The 26431-nt window shown below is 38.6% G+C and overlaps 1 protein-coding gene across 2 annotated transcripts in view; it reads right to left on the bottom strand.

Moving 5' to 3' along the window:
• AKAIN1 (A-kinase anchor inhibitor 1) overlaps positions 1–26431 on the bottom strand; it is a 100210-nt gene that overhangs the window by 49205 nt on the left and 24574 nt on the right. The window contains exon 1 of one of the 2 annotated variants that reach the window (XM_033087671.1): positions 10459–10588. The exons of the other annotated variant lie outside the window; for it this stretch is intronic. Coding sequence (XP_032943562.1) covers positions 10459–10474 — 16 coding nt within the window. The 5' untranslated portion in view covers positions 10475–10588. Of the gene's footprint in view, positions 1–10458; positions 10589–26431 lie in introns of those variants that run through there. 2 annotated transcript variants of the gene reach the window in all.

Genomic DNA, 26431 nt, shown 5'->3' with positions numbered 1-26431 from the left:
TATGCACTAGGTAGAGCTGCTATGTCTCCCAGTCTTACTAGAGTGGGCTTATATCGTAGGTGTTCTGTGGGTCCCAATGGCACAGTATCCTTATTCATCTAAGCTGGGTGCTCCAGGTTTGTCCCTTGTGTGTGCCCTTCTTTTGTAGTTGAGCCTTAGTTGCTACATGCACATCAATGGGAGGGACTGACCCTGGGGCTGATTAGTTGTGAGGACTGTCCATGAATACAGTGGAGGAGCTGTTGTGCAGGGGCTGAACCTATGGAGCAGGATTCACTTTAGCAGGGCTCTGGTGCCTGCCCAGTCTGTGCTTTGGGCATGTCATCCTCAGAGGCAGCTAGGAGATGCTCCAGCTCGATCCAAAGCTGGCCACTGGGCATGCCAACCCTGGGTCCTCCTAGGAGGGGCCCTACCAAAGGTCAAGTTCAGCCACAGCTTGTGTCCTGCCCAGGGCAACCTGGCATGAACCATAAAGCCACATGGCATGAACCATGATGGCCACAACCTGCACTCGGCTTGGAGGTGCCTCAAGAGGGAAAACCATGAACTGAGGTTGGCTGCCACTAATGCTGGGCTGGGGACTGTCAGCAAGTGGTAGAAGACTTCCAAAGCCAGATGCTGCTTGTTTGGGTTTTCTGAATCTTTGAGAGACTTCAGGAAATTCCACAGCATGTGCCAAAACAGGCTGTTTGTAAGGAAAAGCCACTGGAAGCAGCTTAGGTGGGCCCACAGGTTGGGTGGGGCAGGGAATCACAAGGTGGGGTGAAAAGAGTTATCCAGGTTGATGGAGATGCAGATATGGAGGCCACTAGTGACTGCATGCAGGGAGTGGGGAGGGCTCAACAAAGAAATAATGGATTCTGCCAGTACTTCTGTCTAGGAGAAAGCTGCCCTTCCAGCCCTTGCCCTAAAGCCAGACATGTTCCTCCCCCTATGCCCCTGGCACCTTTTGAGCTGCTGCCCCAGCACTGGAGCTCAAAGCGAGTGAGTCCATCAGCAAGTAAGTTCGTGTGTGGGCCCTTTAAGAGGATTGCCTGGGACTGCATCTGCCCTTCATCTCATCCAGGCAGCATCTCCACTGGCATTCATAGCCAGAAGTTGTTATGAGGACTTTTCTCCTCAGCGCTGGAACCCTGGTGTGGGGCTGGGACCCTTCACTCATCTGCTGCTGAGATAGTTGTTCCCATTTTTAACCGTGATATGTGGGTGTGGGACCAGCTGGTTCTGCGTTTCTGCCCCTTCTACCAGTCTCAACGTGGTTTCTTCTGTATGTCCTTAGTTATAGGACTTCTGTTCAGCTAGACTTCAGGCCATTCTCAATGATGGTTGTTCTGTAGTTTAGTTGTAGTTTTGATGTGGTTATGAGAGGAGGCAAGCACAGCATTTACCTACTCTGCCATCTTGACCAGAAATCTGCAAGTATTAATTTTGACTGATCTATTTTACAATAGATTTTAGTGAGTAGGCAAATTTGAAAATATGTAATTCATAAATAATGAGGATCAACTGTACCATGTAAATACTAATCAAAAGAAAGTTGACATGGCTATATTGTTATCAGTCAAAACAGATGTCAGAGCAAGAAAAATTACCACAGGTAAAGAGGGACACTACTTAATGATAAAAGAGTTGATTCACCAAGAAGACATAACAATCTTCATAAGAGAGCTACATAATACATGAAGTAAAAAGTGATAAACCAAATGGAAAAAATCCACAGTTTTTGCTAGAGTCTTCAGCACTCCTCTTTTAGTAATCAATAGAGCAAGTAGACTGAGTATGAGCCAGCATATAGAAGAAATAAATAACACTATCGACTATCAAAGTGACATTTATAGAGCACTACACTAAAAAAAAAAAAACAACAACCAGAACACACATTGTTTTTAGTGCACATGAAACATTCACCAATATAGACCATATTCTATCTCATAAACATACCTTGCCAAATTAAAAACAGTTGAAATCACAGAAAGTTTATTCTCTGACCATAGTGGAATTAAACTAGAAATCAATAACAGAAAGATATGTAGGGAATCCCCAAATACCTGGAAACTAAACAACACAGCTCTAAATAATCCATCAGCCCAGTTAGTTCAGTTGGTTAGAGCATGGTGCTGTTAACACCAAGGTTGCCAGTTCCATCCCTGCATGGCCACTGTGAGCTGCACCCTCCTTAAAAAACAAACAAAAAAACCACAAAACTATATTCTAAATAATCCATCAGAAAAAAAAGGAGGTATCAAAGTAAATTTTAAAATATTTTGAACTAAATGAAAATACATTAAAATTGTAAGACAGGGAGACCGGTTGGCTCAGTGTTTAGAGCGCATAAAACAAGGTTGCCAGTTTGATTCCCACATGGACCAGTGAGTTGCGCCCTCCATAATTACTGTGTTTCCCCAAAAATAAGACCTAGCTGGACAATCAGCTCTAATGTGTCTTTTGGAACAAAAATTAATATAAGACCTAGTCTTATTTTACTATAATATAAGACCGGGTCTAATATAATATAATATAATATAATATAATATAATATAATATAATATAATATAATATAATATAATACCAGGTATAATATACTATACTATAATATAATACCAGGTATAATATAATATAACATAATATAATATAATATAATACTGGGTCTTATAGTAATTTTTGCTCCAAAAGTCGCATTAGAACTGATTGTCCACTAGGTCTTACTTTCAGGGAAACAGGGTAGACTGAATACAATGACTCGACCTGGAGCTGAGCTACACCCTCCACAACTAGATTGAAGCTGATGGGTCCTGGAAAAACACACTGTACCCCAATATTCGCCAATAAAAATGTAAAAAAAAATCTATAAGACATATTAAAGCAATGATTAGATGGGAGTTTATAGCATTAAATGCTTATATTAGAAAAAGGAAAGATCTAATACAAACAATCTAAATGTAATCTTAAGTCTAGAATAAGAAGAGTAAAATAAAGTTAAAGAAAGTAGAAAGAAGGAAATTATTAAAAGAGCAGAAATCAATGACATTAAAAACAAGAAAAACAATATAGAAAATCAATGAAACCAAAAAGGTATTTCTTTGAAAGGATAAAAAAATTAACAAACATATAGCCAAACTGACAAAGAAAAACAAGTTAAAAACACAAATTACAAGTAACAGGAACAAAAAAGAAGATATCACTATAGACCCCACATATATTAAACAGAAAATAAGAAAATGTTACAAACAAATTTATTCTCATAAATTCAATAAATTAGATGAAATGAACCAATTCCTCAAAAAATTACCAAAAGTCACCCAACATGAACAGAATGGTCCTATATTTATCAAAAAAAAAAAAAAATGAATTCATTTTTAAAGAGTTCCCTACAAAGAAAACTCGAGGCCCAAACAGTTCTACTAAACATTTAAGGAAAAATTATACCAGTCTACACCATCTCTTCCAGAAAATCAAAGAAGAAACACTTCCCATCTAATTTATGAGTTCAGGACTACTCTGATAACAAAACCTGACAAAGATGATGCAGGAAAACTAAAAAATAAAAAAGGCCAACATCTCTCATGAACATTGACCAAAATAACTTAAACTATTAACAAATTGATTCCTTTAGTATATGAAAAGAATAATACATCGTGACCAAGTGAGTGTTATCTCAGGAATGTAAGGGTGGTTGAAAATTTGAAAAGCAATCAATGTAATTCACCATATTAACAGCCTAAAGAAGAAAACCCACATGATCATATCATTACAAGGAGAAAAAAATATTTGACAACACTCAACATCTATTGATGACAAAACTAGCAGTAAACTAAGAAAAAACATGATCTTCTTCAACCCAATAAAGAACATCTACAAAAAAAAAATCCTACAGCAAACATACCTAATGGTGAAAGACTGCATGCTTTCCCTGAAGACTGGAAACATGGCATGAATGTCCATTTTCACTACTTCTATTTAATATTGTACTAGAAGCCCTAGCCAATGCTTAAAGGCATGAAACTGAAAAAGAAATAAAATGATCCCTATTTGCAGACAACATGATTGCCTACATAAAAGCTTCTAATAAATCTACAAACTAACTCCTACAACTGATGAGAAAATTAAGCAAGATCATAGGAAACAAGGTCAACAGACAAAACTTATTCATATTTCTATACTAGCAATGAATGTTTGAGAATTGAATTGTTTTTAATTCAGCCACTTACAGTAGATCTTCCCAAAAGAAATATGTAGGTATAAATGTATCAAAACATATGCAAGATGTGTACACTAAAAACTACAAAATACTGATGAAAGAAATCAAAGAAGAGCTAAATAAATGAAGAGATGTATGTTCATGTATTGGAGACTAAACATAGTTAAGATACTAGTTCTCCACAAACAGACCTATAGATTTCACAGAATTCCAATCAAAATCTCAGCAGGGTTTTATGCTGATACAGGCAAGCTGATTCTAAAATTTATAGGGAAAGGCCAAGAGATTAAAACAGCCAAAATAATTTTGAAAGAGAAAAACAAAATTGAAGAATTCCTACTACTTGACTTTTTAGATTACTATAAAGCTTTGGTAATAAAGATAGTGTGGTATTAGTGATAGACATATAGATGAATGAAAAAGAATAAAGTCATAAAATAGACCCACACAAACATAGCCAATTAATTTTTAACAAGTTGCAAAGATAACTAAATGGAGAATTATTATCTTTCCCACGAATGATATTAGAACAATTGGACATCCTATGCAAAGAAAAGAACCTTGACCTATAATTCATACCATATCCAAAAATCAACTTGTTATGGACTGAATGTGTCCCTCCAAAATTCATGTTCATGCCCTAACCTCCAATGTGATGGTATTTGGAGGTAAGGCCTTTTAAGAGATAATTAGGTTTAGATGAAATCATGAGGGTAGGTATCTAATCTCATGATTAGACCTAAACGTAAAATTATAAAATTTTTAGAAGAAAGCATGGAAGAAAATCTTCCTAATCTTGAGTTGTACAAAAGGTTCTTAAATATGAGATCAAAAGCAAAACCTGTAGAAGAACAAATTGATAAGTTAGACTATCAAAATTAAAAAATTTAACTCTGAAAAATGGTAGTGGTAAAAGAATACAAAGTCAGTCTACAAATTGGAAGAAAATATTGGCAAATCACGTATCCGACAACAGATTTGTATCCAGATATATAAAGAACTCTTAAAACTAAACAATAAGGAAACAAACACCCGTCCTCCCAAAAAATGGACAAAAGATTTGAACAGACACTTCACCAAGGAAGAATAATATGAGAATACAAATGGCAAATAAGTTCCTTTAAAAAATCGTTGCAATAGGGCCCGCCCGGTGGCTCAGGCGGTTGGAGCTCCATGCCTAACTCTAAAGGCTGCCGGTTCGATTCCCACATGGGCCAGTGGGCTCTCAACCACAAGTTTACCAGTTCAACTCCTCGAGTCCCGCAAGGGATGGTGGGCTGCGCCCCCTGCAACTAGCAACAGCAACTGGACCTGGAGCTGAGCTGCCCCCTCCACAACTAAGACTGAAAGGACAACAACTTGACTTGGAAAAAAGTCCTGGAAGTACACACTGTTCCCCAATAAAGTCCTGTTCCCCTTCCCCAATAAAATCTTAAAAAAAAAAAAGAGAGAGAGAGAGAGAGAAAGGTTTAAATAAATAAATAAATTACATCATAATTTCAATGGATAGGGAAAAAAACCTTGAAAAAAAATCATTACAATCATTAGTCATTAGGGAAATGCAAATTAAAACGACAATGAATATCATTATACACCTAACAGAAGGACAAGGATGCAAAGCAACTGGAATTCTCATACATTGCTGGTAGTAATGCAAAATGGTACAACCTTTCTAGAGAACAGTGAAGCATATACTTCACTATAAGATCCAGTAGTCCCAAGCCTAGGTATTTACCCTAGATAAATGAAAACCTATCTTCACATATACATGTACAGGAATGTTTTTCATAACTTTATTTATAATCACCAAAAACTGAAAACAACCTAAATGTCTTTCAATGGGGAAAGGGATTAAAAAAAAAATGTGGGTACATCCATACAATGAAATACTAATCAAAAATAAAAAGGAATGAATTTTTGATCACACACAACATATATGAATCTCAATGGCATTATACTGAATTTAAGAAGCCAGTCTCAAACACTATATGATTCCATTTATATGACATTCTGGATAAGGCAAATCTATAGGGATGAAAAACAGATCAGTGGTAACTGGGGGTTACAGGTTGGGGGAAGGGTTTGACTACAAGGGGTAACAGGATTTAATTTTTGGTCCAATGGAACTATTCTTTGGTCATTACACAACTCTATGTAATGATTCTTTAATGATTCTTTAAAAATCATTAAAATCATTAGTCATTAGGGAAATGCAAATTTTTATTAGGGAAATAAAAATACATGTGTTAAAATTCATAGAATGGTATGCCAAAAAATGTCAACTTTATATGTATTTTTAAATAGTAAATTAATAAAAGTTTTTAAAGAATCTATCAACAGAAAATAATTTTGGGGGGTTGGCAGATTATAAACTTTACAGTTGAGATAGTCTGCAATATAATTTTATTCACTGATTTCTCAGGAATTGGTAAGAAGTTTATATAAATAAAAGCTATAACTACCTTGTAATAAATAAGATATTTTCTTAAATATTTTTGACAGCTCTCTCTAGAACTAGTGTTGGTAAATGTTTTTTAAACTAATCTTAGACATCAAGGGGCTAGCTTTCTAATTGCTTATGATTATGCCATTTTTAATCCCCATGAAATCCTTGTTTCATACCTTGCCTAATTCATATGCAAGAAAAGAAAGATTTTTTTTTTATTGCTGACAATACATTATACCTGAAGGCAATCCAAACAAGTCAAAATATATTAAGTCCATTCACAGAGAGGTGCATTAATCCCTGAAATACTATATACTAATAATTTGGGGGAATGGGGGATGGACAAAGGATAAGGAAACTTCTGTCCACACTTTCCGTCTCATACTCTACTTTTTTATTAGCTCTTCCTAAAGAGAGGTGGAGTTGCTAATCTGATTTTTCAGAGTCTGGGATTCTTTGGGAGAAACCACAGCACTGACATTCTCTTGTGTACTTTTTCACTTTCAACACCAATGTCCAGAGGTCTTTCTTCTTTCTTACACTCTGACTTTGTCCACAAATTAGTTACAATGCCTTAATATTCCCCCACAAAACCAACAGCACCATATAGGAAGTCCAAATATCTCCTCCCAGAACTTCCTTTCCTCCCTAATGAAAGCTTTTGCTATAGCCAGAGACTAAGTAATCTCGGTCAGTTTATATTATCCACAAGAGCCAAAATATTTTTCCATATCATCTGCGTCACCCACTTTCCTTTGGCCCTGGTGGTATGCTTCTAAATCTCATATTACTCCAGAAAGAAAGATTCCACCTTCAGTCAGGGGGAAGGAAGGAGGAGGAATAAATTTAGGAAAAGGAAGCAAGAGACCTCATTTTGGCCTTTAGTATCAGCCATATGCCTCCACTTAGTTTAACCTGTATTTAGGGATATATGCTACTTTCAGAGAACATATTTATACTTTGTTCCTCTTTTTATTGTTGTTAATATTATATAATTCCTATAAAGGAAAAAGAAACGAGTGATAAGCTTCAGGTAACTGAATCCTTAGTTAGTAGTTATGACCCCTTACCTGTAAGGGGCTTAAAAATTGGTGTGCACAAAATTAAAACCCTCCTAAATTACAAAGTCTATGAATGGTGTAAGAAGGAAAGCGAAGAACCAAATTGTCTGCCCTATGTAAACTGAGAAACCACCCAAAGACCCTGTCGGATTTAATCTCTCTTCCTTACAATCTGTAGACTAACTGAAGCAAGAGAATGCAGGGATATTTTGTATCATGTGCTTTGCATGAATCCTAACCAGAGTTATATAAATTCCCACCTCATTGTACTTCTGGACTGAAACTTGCTTTGCGAATCTCTGTCACTCTTCACCTTTGCCTTTTGGGTAAGCAAAGAGGCAGCAGAACCATTCAAAGGCAGTCCCATCCGCAGAGGCAAGGCCAGAATGAGACCTCAGGTTTCTCATCTCCCTTTGCTAAAATCCAAAATGCTACAGTGGGTTTTGAAGGGCGCAGTACCCACTGACCCAATTTTATGAATAGTTTATTGTTAATTTATTGTTATATTCGTCTTGGATTATCAAACACATTCTTATTAATTTTGGAATGATCATAACCCATTCCTCTCTTCCCTCTATTCCTGAGCATTAAGTTGGTCTGGAGAAAGGGGTGGGGGAGTCTTTCATCTGACAAATACAAAACATCAGGATCCCCAGATTATAGAGGTTTAGAAGAGCAAGAGTTCTAGAAATGAGGTTAAATGCTGAAAAGCTGGCAGAATTAAAAAACAATTCATTGCTCTGATTTTCTTCAGAATAATATCACTGTATGAGTTAGAAGACATATGGTTAGTAGATGAGAAGGTAAATTGACATATTTTTAGCACCCTGTTCTTATTGCCCCAAAATGCTCATGATTTTTCGAGAGTTACTCAAAATTGAAGAAATGACTCAAAGTGTTTCATCGCAGGTTTCTGTACATATCCTATCAAGGTCCATTTATGCCATCTCTGACAGTAATGAGTAACTTCTACTTTCCCCACAGGAAAAACAAAAACAAAAAAACGAATACATATCTTAGAAGAAAAATGGAAAAGTAAAACTCTGTCCAGACTGTGGGCTGCCTACACCAAGTCAGTCAACTCCACAAATCCCCGCACTGCTAACTACATAATCCTTCTTCACCCACAATCAAGCTTTTAGAAAATGCCTGGTTAACATCACACAATAACCCTAACTACAGCCCATTCCCAACCTTGGAAATGGAAGGACACTTGCCTTGGATACATCTGACCTTGAACCAAAAAGCAGCTGTCCGTGAACTGGTGAGGGGATTCCCCCCCCCACACACACACACACACACACCCCAGGAAGATAGGGTCTGAGGTATAGGGAAAAAAGACAGAATCTGAGGTCAGAAAACTCCAGCTAAGTCTGGCAAGACTATCTGGAATCTGCCTCCCTGGGGGTGGTAAAATAGGCATGATACTGTTTACCTCATAGGCTAATTTAAAGACCGAATGACTTAAGGGCATGTAAGTGCCTTATAAAGTGTTAAGTAGTTTATATATGCAACAAAGAACTGTAGTTTTCCAACTTCACAGATCCTGCGTTGATTGTATGTCCTTCATTATGCAGAACAATTTCTCGCCTTAAATTATTTAAGATGGGGGGTAGAAGGGCTCCTGGGCCTGTACTGTCAGAACTGAAACTCATTTCTGACTCCCCATCTAGCATCCTGATGTGTGTATGGGTGGCGGTTGGGGGGGGGGGTGTGCAACTTCCTCTACTCAACTTTTGCTAACTGAATATTTTGAAGCCCAGACTCAATTCGTCTAATTTTAAAATACCTTTCCTCCCCAGCTCTCTGAGGTCCATGGCCAGAGCAAATGCAAACCAACCTTTCATATTAAAGAACCGCAACACAGTTAAAGAGTTCTAGGCTCCTCTGCTCTTTCCCCTACTCCCTTTTTTTCCACAACCGTCTTTAATGAAAGCGGAGCCTCGAATTTAAGAGAGAGGGGAAAGAAGACTTTGTATCTACCCCTGAAGACAGCTTCGTATGTTAACAACGACCGTGCTTTCCTAGCTGTTATCTAACTCCGCCTGACCTCATCTGAAACACACATCCACGTCTTTGCACACACAGGCACACACTGGTGTAAGCCGGTCAAACGCAGACAAATCTGACTCTTCCCCAACTTGTAGCCACAGATAGCAGCAAAGGGACCCAAGTCCTTCACCAGTAGCTCCAAAACAGACACTGCAACCGCCAGCGGCGCCGCAGTAGCAGCCTCTCTGCTGCAGCCTTCAGAGTTTCAGGTCTAAATCCTTAAGGAGTATCGCTCTTCTGCCCTTCGTCCCATTACCTTGGGCTTTGCCCACTTCTCTCAGGAGCTTAGGAGGAACCGGGTCACTTTGCCACTTCTGCGGAAGGGGAAGTGGCAGCAAAGAAGATTCTCACCTAGGTAGCCCGAAGCCCAATGCTCTTTGTCCCATCTCTCCACCCTCCCGCCCACATAGGCGCCTGTGCCGCTGGCGAAGGTGCCAGTTCTCAAGGTGCCTCAGCTCGGATGGGATGTGGAGGAACCAGGTGGTAAAAGCAGCGGCAGGACGATGGCTGGAGATTCTTAGGACATATGAGGCGGGACGGGGGAGAAGGGCACAAGGGCACTCTCCCGCCCCTCACTCACAGACAGTAACTCCGAAACGCGCAGATGGGCCATCAGGTAAAGGCCTTTTCTCTCTATTCTCTCCCTTCTCTTCCCCGCTCCCCGCCTAGACACCTGGTGGAAAAGCAAGGTGCAGGTGTACCTGGAGCGAACACCATGATTTCCTCCAGCCGCTACGCTCTTAGGTAAAGAGAGACACACAGACGTAACGTGGGAGGAAGGCCGGGACTTGGAGGGGTCCGATGCAGTGGCGCGCTCGCGGCGCCGGCCGGCTGCGGGTCGGGCGGTCAGCACCTCGGACAGCTCTCCGCCAGGCGATCCCGGGGCCGCGGCTCCAGCTGCTGCGGCGCGCTCAGCCTCCACAATGCACTGCTCTGCCCCTGGCCACCGCGGCGGCTGGAGGAGGAGACGGAATCCTTGCTCAGTTCATCCCTCATTCCTATGCCAGCTCAGCGTACGTAGCTGCTTAGAGAGCAAAGCACTTCTACCGCTTCCACCAGAGGAGGAGGACGGAAGAGGAAGAGAGAAAAAGGTAATTGCCCGGCTTCCCGGCAGGGGGACAGCTAATTGCTTCTAATTACCTGCTGTCGCTCGCCCCTGTGGATATTGAACTGACATTTAAGATGAGTTTGCGCCCCCCCCCCTTTCAACTCAAAAAGCTTTACTCTCGAGGCTGGCTCTGAGTTCTCCGAGTTGAGCTGGCTCTGAACAGAGGGGTGGGACCTCCAAGTTAATTGGCCCTTGAAGTCCAGGACTATCTCTCTCCGAGTGCTAGTCTTGTGCTAACGTCAGAAAGACAGCGGGAGGTAAAGACACGGTGACTGTGGAGGCGTCATGAGGACGCCCCTATCAGGCCCGGCTCCCAGGCAGCCAATCCGGCTCTAAAAGCTCCTAAGCCTGGAGGCCCTCAAGCTCATCACTTTAGAGAAATCAGGGCCGACAGAGCAGAGGAAAGAGACCTCGATGAGGCTGGTCTCCACCGACAAACTCACACACCCTATGAAAGGATGAGCCAACAGACGCTACTTCAAATATGAGAACAGACCTGAAACTCATCAAGAAACAGTAGTGCTTCCCCTACCTTTACTCAACTGAAAATTATGCCCCCCCCCCATGTACACCCAGTTCTACCCTAAGATACAGAGACATGCCCCACACTAACTTCACACTTCTAATCCACTGTTCATTTTAAAGCATTATCTAGTTCCCCTAAGAAATGCTTGTGCAGTGTGGACAGCCCACACCAAATGTTACCCAGCTTGAAATAAGTCCATCTGGGTTACACCACAAAGCTAAACAGGCACAGGATCCTCCAGCCTCAAGGCAGATATCAGTTGGTTTTTATTTAATCCTCTATGTTTCCAGTTGAATGGAGTTTTCCAAGAACAAAGGGTGATCACAGTCATCTCCAGTGTTTTATAGGGTTTCTTTGCACCTCTCTCTGGAAAATGTAGCTATTCTGAAAATACAGTATTTCTTAATAATTTGGTTGGTGGCCATAAAATCTACACTCTTTTGGCAAATATAAAGCATTCAAATAGCCTATTGGCACTGGTTTTGTTCAAAGCCTTCTGAGAGATTGAAAATGCAAAGTTTTACAGCTCTTGAACTACAGTTTGCATGGAGGCATATGGGCAGCCTCAACATAACACAATCAGTACTGCTCTTAGCACCTGGCTCAACATAGGCTTAAACAGATGGGGCCTGCCTCAGCAGCAACAAGATGCAAGTCAGCTGATGGGCAGAATGAAGTGTGGCCATGACAGGACGCAGTCCTCTCACTTCCCTAGACTACACCAAAAGCCAGGGACCAATGATGTTTCAGTCTGTCTTATTTGCTTTATCACCATGAGAAGTGTGAAACACTATTTGAAATAATCTTTGAATGACTGAAAGACTTCTCTCGTTTAACACACTCTGTAGGGTTCTTTTTTACAATCTTTTTCAATGGGCTTTATTCTCCTAATGCATAAACAATTACTCATGATTAAGTTCAAGAAAAAGCAATAGAGTGTAGGAAAAGAAAAAAGACCTGGAAACCAGTCAGACCCAGGTATAGCATCTTCACCATGTAGTGATTATGTGATCTTGGATACATTACTTCACTGTCTCATATGCAATATAAAGATTAATGTATCTCCAAGATTTGTTGTGAGGATTAAATGTGGTAATGGATTAATGGATTAATTAAGAGAGTACAACCTCAGTTAAAACCATCCAGAAAATTACTGACATCCTGGGAGTAGATGATACCCTATAAGAATGCAAACTAAATATGTTATGTCAGTACTTCTTAAATATTAATATGCATGTGAATCTCATGGATATTTTGTGATAATGCAGATTATGATTCAGTAGAACAGGCTGGGGCCTGAAATTCTGCATTTCTGACAAGCTCCCAGGTGATGTCCATGCTGCAGTTGCTGTTGGTCCACAGACTGTATTTAGAGTAGCAAGGTATTAGATGTATCAGCATTTAAAAAGAAATTATTTACATCCCCTCCAACCTCAGAGCACGTTTTTCTAAATGTTATGAATTCCCATAGACTTAGAAGTTAGACCGAGGCCTAGATGGTAGTAGGAAGAAAGGTTGACTACAAATGGTCCCAGAGCTCCTTTGATTATCCTGCTGTGGCAATAGGAGGTAATATGATCCAGTAAAAACCAACACAACTGTTCAAAGACAGAAGAAAAAACTCTTCTCAGCCCCATCCTCAGCTCTTCTCTGCCCTTCTTCCTCCCATCATTTCTTCGTTTTCTCTACCCAACATACCACTGTTACCCAGCCAGAGGACAATATACTCCCAATCCAGTTTTTGCTTGTTTATATTTTAGTACAAGCAATTAATTTTATTCCTAATAAAGCCAAGCTACTTTAATATTTTTATTTAGTTATTTCATCAGTAAATTTTATATTCAACAATATTGTCTCCAATTTTTATTTCTCCTGGAGTTATTACCCTATTGGTTTAATTTAAATGCCCTAATTATGCTACTAGATTTTTTTTTATATCTTAATGTAATGATCAATTTAGTTACAGAATGCCTCAGAGGCAAACAAAGATTTCCTTTTATCCTACCATATGATCTAGATTCTTTGATATATCATTTATGCAGTCTTACCCCACAGCTGAAGCTTAAGTTTCCAATATCGTCTCACTCTATCTCTGTTTAAACACCTCCACTCAAGGCAACTCACTCTCTACTCAAACAGTCCATTGCGCTTTGAGATAGCCATCTATCAGAGAGGCAGCCACAACCACCACCACCACCATCTACCTTGTTCTAGCACCTTCATTTCTAGTCAGTGATGGGAATAGTAATAGGAAGAAAGATAGTAAACAAGTTGGATTAGATGCCCCAACTATTCTGCTCTTGTACTGAGCTTATCAAACTGGGTACTCCTACCCCTACAGATACTTGAACAAAGTGATGGATGAACAGGAAGGCATGGGGCAGAGTGGGGGAAGTCACCTGATAGGACTAAGTATTTACTTGGAGACTTAGGAGAATATTTTATATAAAAATGAACATTGATATACTATGAAATAGTTATTTAAGTGACATATAAACATTAAATTGGAGGCTCCAAAGAAATTACCATAGGCAGATTCGGTCTATAATTCAGACTTCCTCATGTCCATATCCATTCCCTCTAACATTCATTTATTCAACTTTATCTTTAGAGCTTTAACAAGTAGAAAAGTTTAAAAACCCATTCTGAAATATTTCCAGTTTCCATTATTTGCAGCTCACCTTGTCTCCAGCCATACATGCTGACACTTCCCACTCCATACTCATTTTAAATGCATTATTTATCCAACTAACATTTTAAATAATTTTTAATATCTCTGAGGACAGTTGAAAATGATTAAAAAGAAACATTTTCTTTTTTTTACAGGTTCATCTTTGCAAACTGTTCTGCTATGGAATTTTTTCCTTTTTTTAAATTTATTTTTCAATGACACTTGATATACAATATTATATTAGTTTCAGGTGTACAACATAGTGATTAGACATCTATAAACCTTATGAAGTGATCATCCCAATAAGCCTAGTACACATAGGACACCATATATACTTATTACAATATCATTGACTATATTCCCTGTGCTTTACATCCCGTGACTGTTTTTATAACTGACAATTTATACTTCTTAATTTCTTTCATCTTTTTCATCCATCTCCCCAACACCCCTCCTATCTAGTGACCATCAATTTGTTCTCTGTATCTATGAGTTTGTTTTGTTCGTTCATTTATTTTGTTTTTTAGATTCCACATATACATAAATGAAATAATATGGTATTTGTCTTTCTCTAACTTATTTCACTTAGCACAACACCCTCTTGGTCCATCCACGTTATCACAAATGGCAAGAATTCATTCTTTTTTATGGCCAAGTAATATTCCATTATATATAAGTACCGCCTCTTCTTTATCCATTCATCTGTCAATGAACACTTAGATTGCTTCCATATTTTGTCTATTGTAAATAATGCTGTAATGAACATAGGGATGCATATGTTTTTTCAAATTAGTGTTTTGGATTTCTTTGGATAAGTACCCAGAAGTAGAATTGTGGGGTCATACGGTAGTTCTATTTTTAGTTTTTTGAGGAACCTCCATATGGCTTTCCACAATGACTGCACCAATTTACAATCCCACCAACAGTACACAAAGGTTCCATTTTCTCCACATCCTAGCCAACACTTGTCGTTTGTTGATTTCTTGAAAATAGCCATTTAAAAAAGCATTTTCATTATGAAGTATTAAACCCTAATTGTTTCCAAAAGTCGTGGCTTATAGGTTTCAAATGATTACAGAAATGAAGTGCTGAAAAAGAACTCTTTTCTTCTCCTAACAGTTGCTAGAAGTCATTGAATTGGGCCTAATGAATGGCATAGAGGTGAATTAAGCAGAAATAAGAAAAGGAAAGAGATAATGTGGTATAAAGAGACATTAAAATAGAAAAACTGAATGAGAAAGCAGACATTGAAAACCTAATATTTGTGCTATCCAATTTGTAAAGACTTAAAGAGAGTGAGGTAAAAATACACAGTGAGAGGGGAATGACATACATTTTTTAAAAATGAAGATAGAAGATGGAATAAAGGGTAAGGGAGCATAAAAATAATGACTGTGCTACATTAAGAAAGGAAATGAGAAATATTAAAGTATTTTTGTAGGCTTAAAGAGTAGAGGACAATGTCTGTAGATATGCATTTTATGAAACAGTTTATGAATCCTGAAAGATGCTTTAAAAGGGACTCTGAAATAGCCATATTTTCTGAACAGGAATATCAGCAACACTTCCTTATTGGAAAAAGTGCATTACAGCAGTTAATATTTTATAGTATGTTTGTACAAAGTGAATTTTCCTTAAAAAAAAAAACACTAACTTTGTTTGAAGACCTTTTTTTCCTGCCAAAGAGCTATGTATCTATATTCATTTTTGTAAAATAAATAAATAAAAATGTTCTCCCAAATTACCAAATAAAATTGTTGATTTTACTGTATAACAAGAAAGGGAAAATCATTTGAGGACAACATTCAAATTAAAAGCAACTTGGTTAATTTTTAAGGAGAAGGATAAAGCACTCAACCTTCAATTCATCTTAAATTTTGAAGTATAAATATAGACGGTATAAATCTTTACTCAATAAATTCTGAATGCATAAATCTGTCTTTTATATATGCATAAGTTCTACACTATGTCACTTCAGAAGAGAAAAATCAATGAGAAAAAGACGGGCAGGAGAAGAGCTAAAGAAAGAAGTAAAAAGATAGGAAAGGAATATGGAAGGGAAAAAGAAAACAGTCAGGAAATAGAACTCTCTAGGATGTGCACATATAAAGGGAGAAAGATATAAAGGACAGAAAATGTGGCATACTAAGAGACTCAAAAAAGATTTTCTTTTTTTTTTAACAAAGGGAGAAAGAAAAAAAGAATGACAAACTCTTTTTTAAGTATAATGACAGAGGAGAGCCTCCATACAGTCCAAACTGAGAAACTGGGTGCTCTTCTCATATCCTGCTCACTTGAGCTGTACCCATGTTTGAGAATAAATTTAATCATTCTCTTTAGAAATACTTATTAATTTTTTAAACAGTTGTTCAGAGCTCTTCATTTCTATTCAGAGGCATAGATCAGAATTAGGAGAGTCATAGTATACTACACAGGGATTTTGGTATCAGAGAAGATTATTCTTCAGGCCATGGTAGCTAAGCTTATACTTAATACTAACTCACTGATTACTTCTCAACTTATTTTAAAAGCCAGAAGGTAATGGGGGAGGTGGGTGGTAGAAGAGGGTAAAGGGCGTCAAATGTATGGTGATGGAAAGAAAATTGACTTTGGGTGGTGAACTCATGATGCAATATATAGATGATGTGTTTCAGAATTGTACACTTGAAACCTATACAATTTTACTAATCAATGTCACCTCAATAAATTTAATACAAATTAATTAATTAATTAATAACAGCTTGTAACATGATTCTTTCAAACCTTAGAGTAGGCAAAGATTTCCTAGATAAGACACAAAAAGCATGGGTCATAAAAGAAAGTAATTAATAAACGGGACTTCATCAAAATTAAACTGTTTTGCTATCTGAAAAACACTGCTAAGAAAATGAAATGCAAGCTACAGACTAGGAGAAAATATTCATAATATGTATATTTGACATATATATCCACAATTCTTACAACTCAATAAGACAATAGCCCAACTAAAACTTGCCAAAATGTTTAAACAAATACTTCACAAGAGGAATATATTACTAATGGCCTATATACACAAGAAGACTTCTCAGCCTCATTAATCTCAGAGAAATATAAATTTAAACCACAGTGAGGTATCATTACGTACCCAGAAGAATGGGGGAAATCAGGACTGATACTGTCAAGTGTTGATGAGATATAGGACCACTGGAACTCTCATACATTGCTGGTGGTAATGTAAAATATTACAACCATTTTGGCAAACAGTTTGATAGTTTCTTATAACATTAAACATATATTTACACTAAGATCCATCCATTCCACTCCTCGGTGGTTACCCAAGAGAAATGAAAACTGTGTCCACACAAAGACTTATGCATGAACATTGACAATAGCTTTATTCATCATAGCCAGAAAGTGTGAACACCCTCAAAGTCTACCAACATTGTATGGCTACACAAATTGTGACTTATAGAAGCAATACATAGATAAATCTCAAAAATGTATTGAGCAAAAGAAGCCAGACACAATAGTGTATGTACCGTATGATTTAATTTATATGAAATTCAACAAAAGGCTAAAGAAGCTATAGTGACAGAAAGCAGATCAGCAGTTGTCTAGAGCTTGGGGATATAGAGAGGTAGATTGAGATTGACTAAAAAGGGACACCATTGACTAAAAAGGGACACTTTTGGGGATGATGGCATTGTTCTATATCTTTACTGTTATTGGCGGTTATATACTTATAATTAGTGCATTTTACTTTATGTAAATTATAGTGCTATAAAGTTGATCTAAAAATCATTAACAATTTAATATTTCTAATAAATAGAAATATGAGTGAGAACATCCTTAAAATGGGATATTTTGAAAGCTAGAAGTAACTATAAAGTATGCTAACTCAATTTTTCCTAATTTTTAAAAATGTTTTATATCTGAAATAATTTTACATTTTCTATTCAGTACTTTTGAATTATTGTAATTAGCCAATATGAATGACTGAAGAATGAATAAATAGATATAAAATGTTGCAATTTATTTAAAAAATAAGCATTACTCTCTGCTTCATTCATTTATTCAACAAGCATTTATTGATCAGGGGATCGATACTAAGAATAGTAATAGATACTGAAGATTCAGAGTCATGACACAGGTATGCTATCGACAAGCTTAGAGTCCAGTGTAAAAAAAGATGGAAAAGGAGCAGGGGAAAGGAAGAGAGAGAGAACACTGAGACTCAGCTGAGGTCTGCAAATATTTATCTACAGAGGCGTCAGGTGGTGTGATCACATGAAATCAGGGTATAGATGTGTTAAAATATCTAAAATAGGCCCAAGATGGAGTCACTCCTGCTAAGCACCCCCACATCAGCAAACCAAAGCTTACCTAAGTTTCCGTGCTCAGTTCTCCCAGAAAAGGGAGGCATAAATCAACCAATCAGTCTTTGCATGCTCAGCACAAGGTACCAAACCCAGCTCCAAGACTTCCCTCTCCTCCATTCCAGGAAAGTAACCCTGCTTTAATGGCCATTATAACTCCCTTGTTCCCTGTCACTTTGTTCTATAAAAGTCTCTCCCTCATTACAGATCTTCAGAGGTTCTTTCTGTCTGTTAGATTGTATGCTCCCCTATTCATGAATCACTGAATAAAGCCAGTGACATCTCTTCAAAATTTATGACTGCTGGATTTTTCCTTCAACAGATGAGAATGCCACTAAACCAATGGGATCCAAGTTGGGGAGGAAAAGAAATTAAGCGATGAGGAACTCTCTAAGGAGCAAGAAAATAAGAGGTCATTCTGGACTAGAAGTTGTGAGGTTGAAAGACTAGCTCCACAAAGACAAAGAAGAAAGCTGGTAAAACTGCAGGCAGGATTTCTGAGTTTACGGTTTCAGCTGTGGAGCCTTCCGGACAACAAGGTCTTGAGAATGCTCCTGTAAGAGACTGCTAACAATTAGCAGAGAGGAAGTGAAAGAACTCTGAAAGGGAAGTGCCAGGGCTGTAGAAGTCATCCTGGATGGTGGGTGGACCAAGAGGTGAAGATAATAAACCACACAGCTTGGCTTCTGTCGGTAGTGGTGGGGGGTGAATAGTTAGAAATACTGAGATGTTGCCAGATAAATATAAGGAGAAAATAACTTAAAGGCTTTCAATAAGTTAATAATGCTTAAGTGGCATAATAACATTTGTAAAATTGAAACTGATGGTTTTCATAGTCAGTAAAGGATTTTTACACCACTTTATGTAACAATAGTAGACATTAGGCTAAATGTTGGTATTTGAATTTTAAAATAAGAGGTTTGAAATGCGAAGCAGAGAGTAAAGTATTGAAAGCCAAGGCTTTTGATTAATCCCAACAGCAGAGGAGAAAACGGTTTTTTGAGTCCTAGCCTCAAGCTTAAATTGATGAATTAGTGAGAAAAGTCAGAAAAAGCATAGCCTATATTTCCACCCCAAAAGAAATATTTCGCATTTATTTTCTTGGAAAACTCATTCTGGACTTGGGAGGAAAAGGGTATTTTTTTTTTTTTTTTTAACAAGGATAGAGAAGAAACAGTAGATTTAGCAGGGCCTCCAAAAAAGGAGACCATGTCCAATGGCTTTGTCCCAACCCTGGTCAGTCCCGGAGAGGTGGGGCCTCAAAGGGAAAATGACTGCGAGTCCAAATGAATTCGGAGAAATCGAAAACCTTAATCTGACTTCTAAGGAAAGAGTGGAGATAGTGTTAAAGAAAGGATGTGCATCCTACGAAAATGTCTTATAATAGTTTATTTGAGCCAAACTGACATCAATTTCCAGGAAGTAAAATCTCAACAGATTAAGAAAATGCTCCAGAAAATGGCAGTTTTGCAGCTTATTTTGTACATTAGAATCAAAGAAGGAGAAATAAGGAGGGTGACATTCATTGGTGTTAGACTAGGGAGGCGGGAGAAAGCAAAGCAGGGAAATGTCTGAGATTGAATAAAATGCAAAACGGGGAGAGACATACTTCTTTTAAATTGATGGTACAGGAGAGTTAACATTTGTAGCACATAGAGATGGTAGGATTGTGGGATTAGGATAACAAAGTGGTCTCATGCTCTGGTGCTAGTGGTTGTGCCTTCAAGGGGTCTGGAAAAGAAAATCACTCTGACATTTCAAAGGTATGTTATCTTTGATGTACAAAGACAATAGATAATTTCAAAGGTAAAGACTGACCTTTGTCAAGGAAGCTACAGGCCTAGCACGTGACTACTCACCATGACCCACTTTTAGTTACGAATTATTATGTTCAGACCACCCGATGTGGTTAGTTTTGGGCTCTGATTTGTAAGGCCTACCATGTAGGCCTCCCCTAAGCTTCTCAGGTTTAGTATGTGGACTCTTTTTATCCATTTTAACCAAGCTGCTAAAATTACTAACATTATAAAGGTTGAGGCATGAGGAAAGATTCCATTCTTTGTTCTAACTAGCCTGGGAACTTAAACTTTTTTGAACTTTCCAGTCCTGCATCAATGCCTGGATGTATATCTAGACTTCCAGTAACCCTTTAATTACCTCATGAAGGACTCACATATACATCCACCTGACATTCATTATCCATTATCCACCTGATATGATAAGACCTCCTGGCATCCATCATCCTGACTGTCTGACATCTGTCCTGGACCAATCCTAAGGCTAAGAATGCAGGACTCGTAATTCTCAAGAATGTACATTTTACTATAAGAATTTTAACTTTTCTTTCTTCTTTAGAACACTTCTGGGTTTTTTCCTTGCTGTGTTCCCACTTTGCAAACTCCAAGACACTTGAATAAATCTCTATCATTTACTTCTAGCCAAACCTCCAGATTCCTTTTGAGTTTGTTCAATACTTCCAAGGGTATATATAGCCCAGAAAGACCTCTAGCCTCATGAAAATTTCCAGGCCAATGCTAGAGTGATAAAATACCAATAACAGAGTGAGTAGTCTGGTCAGATAAACTTGAGCGCTACTTTCTAGTAGGCCCTTCCAAACCCCAGAGAACTCTCATATACATGGGAGGGTTTGGACATGTAGCCAGGACCAGTCTTGAGGTTAGAATAAGCAAAGCCAGAGGGATCAGAGGCCATGGTGAGAGGTGGCCATCTAAGATGATGGATCAAAGATCAAGTTCCCCAAGCAAATAACAGACAAAGTCACATATGCAGTAACTGCCAAAGCACAGCAAGTATCTGCAAACTGGATACCTCACCTCCTTGACTTTAGACACAGCCTCAGGGGAAAGGTGCAAACTGAAATCCTGTATCAGTATTTAAAATCTTAAATTTTACTGAGAGCCTTCTGAAATGACTGAATAATCAATCAATCATTTTGACTGCGTCTGCCTAGAAGTTACTAAATTAAGTTTTCTGCTTTCAGACAAAATGATAAAAATATTAACATTAGTTATAAAAATATCTTTTTTCCCCTATCTGAGGGTGTGGCCTTTGAATCTCTACCAACCTCAAACATTTTTGAGTGTTTGTTTAGTACATTCACACAGCAGTTCTGACTGCCTGAAAAGCTATTCCTTCCATTCTGCACAGCTCTCTCTCATCCGAATCTAAGTTTAAATATTATTCCTCAGAGAGGATTTTTCTATCTAACCTTATTACGTCCAACCCCCACCACTACACACACACACACACACACACCATCACACCATCACACCATCACACCATTTATTCTGTACCAGGGTCCCAGATTCATTTCCTTCCTGTCATTTTCTTCAATTTGCTGTTTCATAGTTATTTCTTTGATCACCTGTTTAATGTCTAATTACCTGTTTAGTACTGCACTGTTATACACCACTATTTCCATAAGGGCAGAAACTGTGTCTGTTTCATTATCACAATATTCACAGTGCCTAGCAGGTCTTAGCTATATGCAGCCATTCATTAAACATATGTTGAATGACTATGCCAAGCTCTATCTAAATTCTTTACGTGAATTTATTTTACTTAATCTTGAGGTAGATGCTGCTATTGCTTTGGTTCTAAAGATAAGAAAAATGAGGCAGAGAAAGGTAGAGTAACTTTGCAAAAGTAACACAGCTAAGTAAGTGGTAAAGCCAGGATTTAAACTCAAGTAGAAAGGGTGGGGGGAAACAAAAACAAAAAAAATCTAAGTATGACTGACTACAGATCTTATTCTCTTACCTCCTGCATAACATTTTCTCTTTTTATAAACACAGAAGAAAATGGCCTGGGCCATACCATCCCTGTGGTACTAGGAGGACAATGACCAATGAACACACCCAAAAACCAAGACACCAGGAAGTGGACAAAAAACAGGTTCTACTTATTGGATGGGGGAACTATTCAGTCCAAGAATGTAAAGGAGTTTGTTGACAACACAATAGAGATTTCAGATGTCACCTGAGGTGTCCTTGAGGAGAGACTACATAGAACAAGGATGATTTGGGGCTATGTTTGATTCAGGAATAAAAAAGCATAGCTTAAAAAACAAACCACTGAATGATCTTTTTTTTTTTTAATTACCATACTGCAACAGCTACCCTTTCCCCAATCCCAAACCTTAGACCTTCCTGATCCTGAGGCTCATGAATGAGGTGAGAGGTGGGCTAAGGCAGGGGATCTTAAACACGTTTCATTCAAAACTTTGTCATCTTTCCTCCCATTTACACATTCTCCTGTAATCTTACCCTCTCTCAACTGGTGGCGGCATCTTTCATCTATGCTAGAAGTCTACAAGTGACCCTTAACTTGGCTGACTTTACCTTCTAAATATTTCTTAAATTTACCAGCTACTTTGCATTCCTATTACCCCTGCCCTAATCAAACCCTTGTTATGTTTCATATGAACTACTATAATAGCATTTGTAACTGGTCCCATGTTTTCATATTCATCTGCTTATTTATATTAATCTGCTTTATATTCATCTCTTTCACAACCATGCAATTTCATCTTCGGAATCGGAAAGCAGTCATAGGCAGTGTAAATAAATAGGCGGGGATTTGTTTCAATAAAACTTTATTTACAAAATCAGGTGGTGGGCCAGATTAACTCTTTATTTACCACATACTTACCGGAGTTGTCTGTAGAGAATGCAACATTAACTATGTAATTATGTCACTCCTCTCCAAAGAAAAAACTAAAAATTTTGATAATGCCACATTGCCTACAGGATAAAAGATCCAAATAACTTCTAAATATGTACTATATATACATTTGATCTGACCTCTGCCTGTTGTCTAACTTTATATCTCACCATTCACTGCCTTGTACTAAATGTTCCTAAACCGTATCAAGTTTCCTGCACACACATGTTTCCAGTCTGATATCTTTATTCATGTTCTTCCTCCTTCCTGGAAGGACCTTCTCACATTGCCTCTCCACTTGGCTAATTCCTACTTATTCTCCCAGAAGAAACCCAGGCCTCCATCTGGAAGCTTTCCATAATCCACACAGGATTAGGTGCCCTCCCCTGTGTCACAAGAATCCCTGTTTATCTTTATCATTGTTAGAACTACACCGGATTATAAATATCTACTTATTTCCGTCAGTAACTATGAGATGCTCATCAGAAGTTTTCCTATGTCTTATTCACTTTTCAACCCAATGCCCAGAATTTTCATAGCACATAGTAGAAACTATACACATTTTTAAATGTTTATTGAATAAATAAATGTTTGAACGAGTACAATGAATTGGTTTGGTTTAAAAAAAGAGTTTATATCCAGTCAAGATGGTAAAGTAGGTAAACGTGGTGTTTGCCACCTTTCATGACCACATCAAAATTACAACTAAACTACAGAACAACCATCATTGAGCACTGCCTGAAGTCTAGCTGAACCGAAGTCCTACAACTAAGGACATATAGTAGAAGCCACCTAGAAACTGGTAGAAGAGACAGAGACATGGAACAGGCTGGTCACACACTTGCAAGTGGTAGTTAAACTCAGGAGGGATCTTGGCTGTGGAGGCAACCCTGGGAGGAGCGAGGGGTTCCAGCACCTCACCAGGCTTCCCATCCCAGGGTTTCCAGTGCCAAGGAGAGAAGTCCCATGACTTCTGGCTATGAAAACCAGTGGAGATGGTGGCTGAGGGAGACAGAGGATGGCTGCAGTCCCAGGCACTCCTCTTACAGGGCCTGTGCATGGACTTAGTCACTGAGGACTCACTTGCTCTGAACTCCAGCACTGGGGCAATAGCTCAAAAAGTGCCAGGGCTGTACAGAGAGGAACTGAGTTGTCTGGCCTCAAGGTAATGGCTGAAGGGGCAGCTTTCTCCCCACTGGAGGAGCTGGCAGAAGCCATTGTTTCTTTGTTGAGCTCCCCCACCTGCATGCAAACACAGGCAGCCACCATATCTGAGTCTCCATCAATCTGGCTAACACTGTTCATCTGCTCCACCCTGGTGATTCCCTGAAACCGCACCCCACCCAAACTGTTGGCCCACCCGAGTTACTTCCAGTGGCTTTTCCATACAAATGGCCTGTTTTGGCTCATGATGCGGCCTTTCCTCAAATCTCTCAAAGATTCACAAAACCCAAACAAGCAGCATCTGGCTTTGGGATGTCATGTACCTCTTGCTGAGCAGCCCGAAGACTGGCCTCAGCAGAAGCCAGCCTTGGTTCATGGACTGGCCTCTTGAGGCACCTCCAAACCCAGTGGGAGTGGCAGCCATACGCAAATTGCTTTGTGGTTCATGCCAGGTGGCTATGGGCTGGGAATAGGTTGCAGCTGAGCTTGGCCTTTGGCATGGCCCCTCCCAGCAGGCTCCAGGGTGGGTACAATCAGTGGCCACCTTCGGACTGAGCCAGAGAATCTCCTGGCGACCTACAAGGATAAAACACACAAAGAGAAGACTGGGCAGGCACCAAAGCCATGCTAAAGCAAATCCACTCTGTGGGATCAGCCTCTGCACAACAGCACCTCCACCGTATTCATGGCCAGTCCTCACAACCAATCAGACTCAATCCCTCCTATTGACATTCAAACAGCAACCAAGGCTCAACTACAACAGGAAGGTACACACAACCCACTCAAACCAGCTCAAAACACTGGGCTTACGTGACCATGAAAATTGCACCAATGGGCCTCACAGGGCACCTACTACATAAGGCCAAGAAACACAGCAGCCCTACCTAATACATAGAAACAAATACAGGCTGGAAGTGGGGAGACAAAGAAACACGTCCCAAATGAAAAAACAAAACAAAGCTCCAGAAAAAGAACTAAACAAAATGGAGACAAGCAATCTATCAGACTCAGAGTTCAAAACACTGGTTATAAGGATGCTCAATGATCTCAGGGAGAACTTCAACAAAGAGATAGAAAATATAAAATTAGAGATAGAAAACATAAAAAAGAACCAGTCAGAAATAAAGAATACAATAACTGAAATGAAGAATACATTAGAAAGAGTCAAGAGTAGATAAGATGAAACAGAGGATCAAATCAGCGACTGAGAAAATAAAGTAACAGAACACACCCAATCAGAACAGCAAAAAGAAAAGAGAATCAAAAAAAAAAAAAAGAAAAGAAAAGAAAAATGAGGACAGTTAAGGAACCTCTGGGACAACATCAAGCATACCAACAGTTGCATCATAGGGGTACCAGAAGGATAAGAGAGACATCAAGGAATTGAAAACCTATTTGAAGAAATAATGACAGAAAATTTCTTTAACCTGGCAAAGGAAATAGACACACAAGCCAAGGAAGCTCAGAGTCCTAAACACAAGGAACCCAAAGAGGCCCAACCAAGATACATCATAATTAAAATGCCAAAGTTTAAAGACAAAGAAAGAATCTTGAAAGCAGCAAGAGAAAAGCAGTTAATTATCTACAAGGGAGCGTCCATTGTAGGACTTTCAGCTGAGTTCTTAACAGAAACTTGCAGGCCAGAGTGACTGGCACGAAACAATCAAAGTGATGAAAAGCAAGGACCCAAAACCAAGATTACTATTCCCAGCAAAGCTATTATTTAGACTCAAAAGACAAATAAAGAGCTTCCCAGACAAGAATAAGCTAAAGGAGTTCATCACCACCAAACTAGTATTACAAGAAATGTTATAGGGACTTCTTTAAGAAGAAGGAAAAAATAAATAATATGAATAATAAAATAGCAATAACTACATATTTATCAACAATTACTTTAAATGTAAATGGATTCAATGCTCCAATCAAAAGATAGGGTGCCTGAGTGGATAAGAAAACAAGACCCTTACATATGCTGCCTATAAGAACTCACTTCAGATCGAAAGATACACAGAAACTGAAAGTAATTGATGGAAAAAGACATTTCATGAAAATGGAAATGATAAAAAAAAGAAAAAAGCTGGAGGAGCCATACTTATACCAGACAAAACAGACTTTGAAACAAAGGCTGTAACAAGAGACAAAAAGGACCCGGCAATCCCACTTCTGG

This window comes from Rhinolophus ferrumequinum, chromosome 19, assembly GCF_004115265.2.
Source record: "Rhinolophus ferrumequinum isolate MPI-CBG mRhiFer1 chromosome 19, mRhiFer1_v1.p, whole genome shotgun sequence".
In the NCBI taxonomy this organism is placed as follows: Eukaryota; Metazoa; Chordata; class Mammalia; order Chiroptera; family Rhinolophidae; genus Rhinolophus; species Rhinolophus ferrumequinum.
This window is presented reverse-complemented; position numbering and strand designations above follow the sequence as displayed.